General features: G+C 44.5%; 1 protein-coding gene across 1 annotated transcript; it reads left to right on the plus strand.

The window, feature by feature from the left end:
• The first annotated feature begins 1367 nt into the window (after positions 1–1367).
• LOC145337409 (NACHT, LRR and PYD domains-containing protein 3-like) lies at positions 1368–10416 on the plus strand. Its single transcript, XM_080182185.1, has 3 exons — positions 1368–1428; positions 3685–5422; positions 10326–10416. Exons 1-3 carry the CDS (start codon positions 1383–1385, stop codon positions 10414–10416), a joined length of 1875 nt encoding a protein of 624 aa, XP_080038311.1. The 5' UTR covers positions 1368–1382.
• The last annotated feature ends 829 nt before the right edge of the window (positions 10417–11245 follow it).

Below are 11245 nucleotides of genomic sequence, written 5' to 3' on the forward strand. Positions count from 1 at the left end.
CTGTCCCTTCTGCCTCTCGACTTTCCTCACCTCCTGAAGACATTTCTGTACACACTGTTTTGTATTAGGTTCATGGTCTGAATTCTCCTCTTTTTGTATGTTGTAAACTCTGAATGTAAACTGGTGATGAATGTTAGAACTTTGTGAACATGGTTAGTGACATTTCACACTAACTGTAAACATGCAGAATAATAGGTTCCGATATTTCAGTTAATGATGTGGAAATGATTGGATTGTTATCTTTGGTGATTCTCCTGATGGCGAAATCAACAATGTTTCCATTCATCTGTGGTAATTTCTGAGACAGATACAGCACAGGATTATCATAGAAATCATAGCAAACCTACAGGACAGAAAGAGGCCATTCGGCCCATCGAGTCTGCACCGACTGCAATCCCACCCAGGCCCTACCCCCTTATCCCTACACATTTACCCACTAATCCCTCTAACCTACACATCTCAGGACACTAAAGGGATTTTTTAAAAATATGGCCAATTATCCTAACCTCCACTTCTTTGGACTGTGGGAGGAAACCGGAACACCCAAAGGGAACCCATGCAGACACGAGGAGAATGTGCAAACTCCACACAGACAGTGACCGATGCCAGGGAATTGGACCCAGTTCCCTGGAGCTGTGAAGCAACAGTGCTAACCGCTGTGCTACAGTGCCACCCCAAAAATACTTCATGCGTATCCCCTCACCATGTAAGCTATAGTTGCAGATGTAACAAGACGGCAGGGCTCTGCTGTGGTGGGATTCGAACCCAGGTCCCCAGAATATTAGCTGAGTTTCTGCATTAATAGCCTAGCAATAATACCACTCAGCCATTACCTCCACTTGTGTGCCAACCTTTGGGAACGGTATTCCAGCCATTAAATTTAGTTTATTCACATTCATTTGAAGGAATGTTGGAATTAAGATGTGTGGAAAATATCCATCAATTTTCAGAATGACATTGCATCAAAACCAGTCACTGCTTCTCAAAACAACTGGGAAATCATATCCCGGAGTAAATCCTTTCCTTTTCTTTCCCAGTGTTTATCTTTCACACCACTCATCAATATATTCATTATTATTCTTTACAGAAAGTCAGTGAGCTCGTGGAGAAGGGAAACAGGGCGGGCAGTTCCAAACTTCTCCTCAATCTGGTTATGGAGAAAGGATCTCAGGCTCGAAGGGTGATGTGGGAATCCTTTGTGAAAATGCATCACAGCTTACGGAAATTGGGCACAATCCTGAGAGAAATAGAGGAACTCGGTATGGTAAAATCACACTGAATTCAGTTTCAGACCCAAACACTGCAAACTTTACTGTAATATTACACAGACCTGATTTCATGGAAGTTAATTCCTTTCCATAGGTTTTGATCCAATTAATTATATGAAAGTTGGGCAAGAATTATCGGAAATACCCAGCCACCTGAAAGGTAAGGGAGGAAATGGAGATTTCAGACAATTCATTTTACTTGTCAGAATCTGGGTGTATCAGCATCTTTGCCAAAAAATTATCAGAAATTGAGACACAGAAGTTGAAAGGGTCTAGGAGCAGGACTAAAACTTGTTTGGAACTCATCAATTCTTGTGAACTCAGCATCGATGTAAGATTCAATCCATGTGACATTTCTTGTAATTATAGGGATATTGTTTCACTTCATTAAATTCACAAAACCATGTACACGCCTGGCAGGATCCTGATACAGTTTTAAACCCTGTACACACCTGACAGGATCCTGATACACTGTGAAACCCTGTACACACCCGGCAGGATCCTGATATACTGTGAAACCCTGTACACACCTGACAGGATCCTGATACACTGTGAAACCCTGTACACAGCAGCAGGCCCCTTTCAGTGTGAAACCCTGTACACACCTGACAGGATCCTGATACACTGTGAAACCCTGTGCACACCTGGCAGGATCCTGATACACTGTGAAACCCTGTACACACCTGACAGGATCCTGATACACAGTGAAACCCTGTACACACCTGACAGGATCCTGATACATTGTACACACTTCGCTGGATCGTGAAGCACTGTGCCCACCTGGCTGGGTCCTGAAGGGCTGTGTCCACCTGGCTGGGTCCTGAATCGCTGTGTCCACCTGGCTGGGTCCTGAAGGGCTGTGTCCACCTGGCTGGGTCCTGAAGGGCTGTGTCCACCTGGCTGGGTCCTGAAGGGCTGTGTCCACCTGGCTGGGTCCTGAAGGGCTGTGTCCACCTGGCTGGGTCCTGAAGGGCTGTGTCCACCTGGCTGGGTCCTGAAGGGCTGTGTCCACCTGGCTGGGTCCTGAAGGGCTGTGTCCACCTGGCTGGGTCCTGAAGGGCTGTGTCCATCTGGCTGGGTCCTGAAGGGCTGTGTCCACCTGGCTGGGTCCTGAAGGGCTGTGTCCACCTGGCTGGGTCCTGAAGGGCTGTGTCCACCTGGCTGGGTCCTGAAGGGCTGTGCCCACCTGGCTGGGTCCTGAAGGGCTGTGTCCACCTGGTTGGGTCCTGAAGGGCTGTGTCCACCTGGCTGGGTCCTGAAGGGCTGTGTCCACCTGGCTGGGTCCTGAAGGGCTGTGTCCACCTGGCTGGGTCCTGAATGGCTGTGTCCACCTGGCTGGGTCCTGAAGGGCTGTGTCCACCTGGCTGGGTCCTGAAGGGCTGTGTCCACCTGGCTGGGTCCTGAAGGGCTGTGTCCACCTGACTGGGTCCTGAAGGGCTGTGTCCACCTGGCTGGGTCCTGAATGGCTGTGTCCACCTGGCTGGGTCCTGAAGGGCTGTGTCCACCTGGCTGGGTCCTGAAGGGCTGTGCCCACCTGGCTGGGTCCTGAAGGGCTGTGTCCACCTGGCTGGGTCCTGAAGGGCTGTGTCCACCTGGTTGGGTCCTGAAGGGCTGTGTCCACCTGGCTGGGTCCTGAAGGGCTGTGTCCACCTGGCTGGGTCCTGAAGGGCTGTGTCCACCTGGCTGGGTCCTGAAGGGCTGTGTCCACCTGGCTGGGTCCTGAAGGGCTGTGCCCACCTGACTGGGTCCTGAAGGGCTGTGTCCACCTGGCTGGGTCCTGAAGGGCTGTGTCCACCTGGCTGGGTCCTGAAGGGCTGTGTCCACCTGGCTGGGTCCTGAAGGGCTGTGCCCACCTGGCTGGGTCCTGAATCGCTGTGTCCACCTGGCTGGGTCCTGAAGGGCTGGGCCCACTGGCAGGATGCCGAGATGAGATGCATTTCCATACGGTTGCATGAGGCATACAATTTTTTTCCCTCTGAGTGTGCACAACATCACAGGTAAAAATAGTAAAAATCTGCTATGATAGCATTCAGCCGCTGAGCAATCTGTGCCCCAACTCCAAACACTATCCAGAACTCAGCTGCAGAAACATCGCTGAAGGATTCAAACATTGAACGACTGGAATCTCCATTGTTGTGCAATCAGGATGACGTGGGGATTTGTACTGTCTACAATACATGGCAGCTTGGGTAGTATTGACAATTAGAGAGAAAATATTACCGGAATAGAGACCTGTATTCAGTAAATATAGAAACAAGTAAGGGTATGAAAATTGCCATGGCTTTTGTTCACTTTCAAATGAGATTTCCATTAACTTTTTAATGAATTAAATCTGTTTTCAGTATAGTGGTCTTGAGAATTTACTTATGAACACAAATAACAATAAAAACACATTTTCTCTCTGTTCTGATTGAAGATCTCCAACAGAAACACAAGGAGACACTCCGGGTACAAACTGAAACTCTGAGAGTGAACACTATCCTCATAAAGGAGAAGGTTAAGATTTTCCACCTGGTTGATCGATACGCTGAGCTAACAGTTATTTCCGATGTTCGAGATCGGAGACTTGTCGAACACGAACTGCTGGCAAGAGGCCGAGACCATGAAGAATGGAGAGAGAAACATCTCCGGAAAGAACTGGAAAAAATCCGAACTGATCAATTGTTTCACAGCAGCTTTTCCCAGAGAAAATCCAAATCTGGGAATTCAGCAGCAGTGAGCGGAGTGGCAGGAATTGGAAAAACAACAATGGTACAAAAGATTGTTTATGACTGGGCCACTGGGAAAATATACCCAGACTTTCAATTTGTCTTCAGTTTTAAATTCCGGGATTTGAACACTATTAACTGTAGAATAAACCTGAGGAATCTGATACTGTTTTTCTATCCTTACTTTGGGAATATTCTGGGAGAGCTCTGGAAGAACCCAGAGGGATTGCTGTTTATATTCGATGGTTTGGATGAATGCAAGGACAGGATTGATTTTACCGACAATTGGAGAAATACAGAACCTCAGTTCATGTGCACAGATCCTGAATGCTGGTGTGAAGTGTCTGACATTGTGTACAGTTTAATACAGCACAAGCTGCTCCCAGGATGTTCAGTGCTAGTGACCAGCCGCCCCACTGCATTACATTTATTAGAAAAGGCTGAGATCAGTGTCTGGGCTGAAATCTTGGGATTTGTTGGTGATGAACGGAAGGAATATTTCAACAAGTTTTTTGAAGATCAGACGGTGGCAGCAGCTGTTTTCAAACACGTGAAGGAGAACGAGATCCTGTACACCATGTGTTACAACCCTTCCTACTGCTTGATCCTCGCTCTGTCACTGGGTCCCTTCTTTACACAAAGAGACAGGAAACAGCAGCAAGTTCCCAAGACCATCACCCAACTATATTCCTACTATATTCACAACATTCTGAAAAACCATGGCCGAGAGATTGAAAACCCCCGTGATGTGTTACTGAAGCTTGGTGAGATGGCCTACACAGGAGTCTCCAAGAAGAAGATTGTGTTTGGAAATGGAGATTTGATTGAGTACAATCTACAACCTTCCCAGTTCCTGTCTGGGTTCCTGATGGAACTTTTGGAGAGAGCTGATTCTGCCCAGAGTGTGGTTTATACATTCCCACACCTCACCATCCAAGAGTTTGTATCTGCACTCACACAATTCCTGACTCCAGATCCCGGGGAGATCGGGAAACTCCTCAGTGAAGCTCACAGCGAGGAAGATGGGCGATTTGAGATATTTCTCCGTTTTGTTGCTGGTCTCTCCTCCTCACAGTCAGCTCGACCCCTGGAGAAGTTTCTGGGTCCATTTCTTCATCAGACAACCTGCCGAGTGATTGACTGGGTGAAGGAGAAGGTTGAAGGGCAGATTGGAGACACAGAGACTGAAGCTGGGAAAAGGAAGCTCCTGAACACATTCCACTACCTGTTTGAGTCTCAGAATAAAGCACTGGCTGAGAACACAGTGGGATCTATGGAAACACTTTCATTTAGCGGATTGCGACTGACCCCGATTGACTGTGCAGTCCTGTCTCATGTCATTGGACTCTGTGATACAATAAAACACCTCGATCTATGGCAATGCTACATTCAGTGTGAAGGGATCCAGCGGCTGGGACCCGTTCTGCACAAGTATCAGGAGTTGAGGTAACTGTTTGTTTGGTCTCATAGCGAATATTTTCATTGAGAAGCCATTTCCTTTGTTCTAATAAAACAGAGGCATGTTCATTCGAGGAAGTCGGGAGAGAAACAATGTTCAATGGTCACAGAGAAAGTGTGGGAGAATGGCACAAAGTAATAATGCTCATTTCAGAGCAGCTGCAGACATGATGGGCCGATTGGCCTCATTCTGAACCTGTAATAAATCTATGATTCTCTGATAAAACTACATCATTTCAAGAAGGCAGATTCTTATGGGCAAATAGGCATGGGCAGTAAATGTTGGCAAAACCAGTGATGCCCACGTTCCTTGAACAAATATAAAGATTATTTAGATGAATTTTAAATAATTAGAGCTGTAAAGGCCTCCCTCCAAAATCTGAAAAAGGAGCTTTCCCTCTCCCAACAGAAACCATCTGATTAGGTACGATGCTGTACAGAAGTTAGTTTCTCTTGTTCGGTACAGCTTACAGTTTGTGTTTAATTATTATCAGGATTATTTTACTGAGCTCTCCCTCTGTTATGTATTACAGTAGGTGTGTGTTATATTCGGACAGTGTCCCTTTATAAGCCACGTGATCACTGGTGACATCCTCAGTTAGGGTTGGTTTCTGAATCCCTGCATTGTCCTGCCTCTACTGGCAGCCTCTGTGAACACCGTCTGAAACTCAGTGCTTCTATCATTCATTGTGAGTTTCTGAATATAAGAAACCATTTTTTTAACCTCTGTAACTCTTATACCGTTGTAAAATTTAAATTAAAATACAGGGGCCGTTTACAATGAAACCAAAAACCAGCAGGCAGGCAGCTTTGTTTAACATGAAGTGAAATTAAAGTTTTGGCCCTTTCTGAGCTCACAAGCACAGAAACACAAATTAAACTCATGAATTATTATCTGATGCCCACAAACATAAGCTATTTCATAACAGTAAAGCTCAAGATTCTGTATTCTTTATTAACTGCTACCTACACTTACCCTGCTAACAGCAATGATCGATGTACATATACGTCCAGTCCCTCTGCTCCTGCAATCCGTTAACAATTCTACCGATTATTTTCTATTGCTTCCTCATGTACATGTTTCCTGAAAGTCTCACCTCACACGTCTCTGCATTGAACTTAATCCGCCACCTATCTGTACACTCCACCATGGTCTGTTTTTCAGTCCCAAGCTCCCCTCCTCATACTTTCCTATGCCTCATCTTTTTCTGCGATCAACAAATTTTGAAATTTTCCTCAAGACTGCAAACACCGAGATCATTCATATATATCAGGGAAAAGCAGGAATCCCAATACTGACCGCTAGGATTCTCCACTACAGTCATCCTCAAGCCTTAAATATATCAATTATTGTTTGTTCATACAAATTTGTATCCATGCTCCTATTTTCCCATTTATTTAATGAGCTTATGCCACAAGTCTGTTGTGTCACTGCATCAGAGAATTTTTGAATATCCGTATACACCACATCAACATCAGAACCATCATTGACCCTCTCTGTTGCTTCTTCCTATTCACAGCAATATAAAGCCAGTTGCAAATATTTTTTAAACTGAAATATTGATGTAGATTTCCTCTGTAAAACTAATAGATTCACCATTTTCCTTTTGAACTAAACGTGGGCCGGATCAGAGTAGCTGAATGATCAAATCCCCTCCAACCCTCTGTTAATTTTAGCCACCCTGCTCCAGGCTTGAGCTGCTGATTTGATGAAATTGGATTGACCCACTCTTTTAGTTTGTGGTTACTGGCTCCTGGCCCCCTCTTCATCCACTCCAACAAACTGAGATAGCTGGGAATTAAACCCGTACCAACTGCCTGGAAAGCAACTATGCTCTCTATTATATCATCATCATTGCATTTAGGTAATTGTTATGTTGGTACGCATAGCGCTGTGAGAAAGAGAGTCCCAGGACATTTGACCCAGTCACTGTGAAGGAACGGCGATATATTTCCAAGTCATGGTGGTGTGTATTTTTGAAGGAAATTTCCAGGTGGTGATGTTTCTATTTATCTGTCCTTAACCTTCTAGTGATAGAAATCACAATTTGGAAGGTGCTGTGTAATGGGCCATTGGGAATTGTTACACTGCATCTTGTAGATGCTACACACTGCTAGCTCTGTATCTCTGTGGTGGATGGAATGAATGTTGATGGTGCTGGGTGACATACCAGTCAACAAGCAGAGTTATCCTGGATGGTGGCGAGCTTCCTGAATCTTGATCTGCTCTCATGCAGACAAGTGGATGGTTTTCAATCAAATTCCTGACATGTGTCGTGTATTTGTAATTCAGTAGGTGAGTTACTTTGCGCAGAGTTCCTGGCCTTTAATCTTCTCTAAAATCTACAGTATTGATATGTCTCGTCTGTTTCTGGAAATTGGGAGCATCCAAGATGTTGATAGTCAGAATTCAGGGGATGATAATCCCATTGAATGTAAAGGGGGATTTATTTGTTCATTCCTGGTGGAGTTAATCATCGCCTGACCCTTGTCAGCCTTTCTTGAATATTGCTAAATATGGACAGGTCCTGCATCACTATCTTGCGGAGTTGAGGATGGTGCTGAATGTTGTGCAGACATCAGCAAACATCTCCAGTTATAACTTTACGATGGATGAAATGTAATTGATGAAGCAGCTGAAGATGGTTGGGACGAGGGCCCTCTCCTGAGAAATTCCTGCTGTGATTTCCTGGAGATGAGGTGACCCTCTCTTCACCCACTCCAACAAACTGAGAAAGCTAGGAATTAAACCTGCATCAACTGTTTGGAAAGCAGCTATGCTCATTATTATATCACCGGCATTGCATTTAGGGACTCCTCTGGTGTAGGTGCACCCACAATGCTGTGAGAAAGAGAGACCCAGGATTTTGACCCAGTCACTGTGAAGGAACGGTGATATATTTCCAAGTCAGGATGGTGTGTCTGTTGGAAGGGAACTTCCAGGTGGTGATGTTTCCATTCATCTGCTGCCCTTGTCCTTCCAGGGATAGAAATCCCCAGTTTGGAAGGTGCTGTGTAACGGGCCATGGTGAGTTGCTGCACTGCATCTTGTAGATGGTCCAATAATCACAACTATCTTCCTCTGTGCTGGTGTTACTCCAACCAACAGATAGTTTTATTTTCTCATTTCCACTGACTTCAGTTTTTTATTCTCTGGCTCCTTTTTGCTACATTTGGTCATATTCTGCCTTGATATCAGAGGCAGGCACTCTCATCCCTCAGCCTGAGTTCAGCTCTGTTGTCTGTGTTTGTATCAAGGCTGCAATGAGGTAAGGGACTGAGTGACCCTGAGTAACCACCAGCTCAGAGTCAGCGAGCAGATCATTGCTAAGTGTCACTTGTTAGTCTCATTAGCATTCCGTTACTGTGCTGATGATTGAGATTAGACTGATGAGGTGATAAATGGGCAGATTGGAATTGTTCTTTCCTTTTAGTGTCCAGTCAGACTTGAGAAATTTGCCACTATTTTGGCTAAATATCAGAGTTGTAGCTATATTGGAATGGCTTGGCTAGGAACAGAGAAACCTCTGGAACAGTAATCTGTGCAGTTAGTGGAATATTTTCAAGACCTACGGTCTTTGCAGTATCTATTACCTTTACTATTTCTTGACATCCTGTGGAGTGAATCAAAGGAGCTGATGAAATATCTGTGATGCTGGGACCTCTGGATGGTTCAGCCAATGAAGGTATTTATTACTATTTGAGCCATATATTTAGCACTGATATGTTAGTCTCCTCCATCATGAGGAAGGGGCATTTGTGGAGCTTCCTCCTTCTGTTGTTTCATCACCCACTACCAGTAACAACTAAATGTGGCAGGAATGCAGAGTTAACATCTGAGCCTAGGAAACCAGGATTTCCTGAATGAGGATATCCGTTGCTGGAAAATCTCCAGTCAAACTGTCAGTGATATGAAACAGGATTTTCAGATAACCCTTCTCCCTATGTGAGGATGTAATGAGAAGAGGGAATTCCCGGTAATTCCCGGAGATAGAACACTAGCCATACCTGCAGAAAATGTAGAGCCTGTTTACTATGGAATGTAACGGGAGACACCCCTCCCCTATAAACTAATCAAACAGAAATATTTCAACTTTCCAATGGGAGAATAATCTTTCCTTGTTGTATAAAATCTAGGGGATGGATCTTAAAATAACAGTTTTACACTTTACATCATTTGTATAATAGCTCCGGGTGAGTTAATGTCAATAGTTAAGAAGTACAAGGAATCCCGAGGGATCCACTCTCACAGATTTATCATTTAACTTTCAGTAAAATGTACAATTCTCATAAAATCCTGGATTTGTATGACAGCAGAAATGATTTGAAATTCCAGAAACGTAGCAGGGTCAGTGAGATTCAGTAATTCTGATGATCAGGAAATGAGACCAGAATGAGGGATATTAAAAAAAAACACTTGCTTGTTCACACGATGTGGGTATCACCTCCTCTAAGGGCCATTATCAGTGGAAAAAAGAAATGCTTGTCTAGACAGTGACACCTGTATCCCATGGACAATTAAACAAAATATACATTTTGAGAGGTGCAAAAGTGGTTTCCCCCAGTAGGCAAACCAGTGAGAGTGAATTGTTCATCATTTTTCAATGCTGACTATTGCCTTTTCCATTCAACAGAAATGATTTGATATTATTTGATTTCATATTGTGATATTTATTCATACCAAAGTGTGCCATACATAGGAAAGGAAAGGAAAGAGTTCAGCGTGCAGTGTTACAGTCACAGCTAGGGTGTAGAGAAAAATCAACTTATAGTATCATACCTTGAATCAGTTCACCACTGTTGCTAAGTTTCTGACACAAAAATAGATCCAGCTATTTCTCCTGCTGAACATTAATCTGAATTTGATGTGCTTCTCACTTTCTCCATTTAGTCTGGGTGGCAACAACGTGGGAGATTCAGGAGTGAAACTATTGTCTGCGGCTCTGAGGAATCCAGAATGTAAAATACAGAAACTGAAGTAAGTATCAGACTGTGTGAGATTAAAACATGGAACATAGAACATAGAGCAGTACAGTGGTGGCCTTCGACCCTCGATGTTATTCCGAGCTATGTCCAAATCCAAGATCAAGCTATCCCACTCCCTATCATTCTGGTGTGCTCCAAGTTCATGTCCAATAACCGCTTGAAAGTTCCTAAAGTGTCCGACTCCACTATCACAACAGGCAGTGCATTCCACACCCCAACCACTCCCTGAGTAAAGATCCTACCTTGGACATCCCTCCTATATCTCCCATCATGAACCGAATAGTTACGGCCCCAGTAACAGCTACATCCACCCAAGGAAATAATCTCTGCACGTCCACTCTATCTATCCCCCTCATCATCTTATAAACCTCTATTAAGTCACCTCTCATCCTCCTCCACTCTAAAGGGAAAAGCCCCAGCTCCCTCAACCTTTCCTCATCAGACCTACCTTCCAAACCAGTCAGCATCCTGGTAAATCTCCTCTGTACTCTCTCCAATGCTTCCACATCCTCCTTGTAGTGAGGTGACCAGAACTGCATGCAACATTGCAAATGTGGTCTCACCAAGGTCCTCTATAGTTGCAGCATAACCCCATGGCTCTTAAACTCAACCCCCCTGTTAATAAACGCTAACACACTTCACGGCTCTATCCACTTGAGTGGCAACCTTCAGAGATCTGTGGATATGAACACCAAGATCTTTCTGGTCCTCCACATTCCTCAGAACCCTGCCGTTGACCCTGTAATCTGCATTCAAGTTTGTCCTACCAAAATGAATCACCTCACACTTATCAGGTTTAAATTCCATCTGCCAATTTTCGCCCAA

This window comes from Carcharhinus amblyrhynchos, unplaced genomic scaffold (assembly GCF_965287045.1).
Source record: "Carcharhinus amblyrhynchos unplaced genomic scaffold, sCarAmb.v2.hapA scaffold_48, whole genome shotgun sequence".
NCBI lineage: Eukaryota > Metazoa > Chordata > Chondrichthyes > Carcharhiniformes > Carcharhinidae > Carcharhinus > Carcharhinus amblyrhynchos.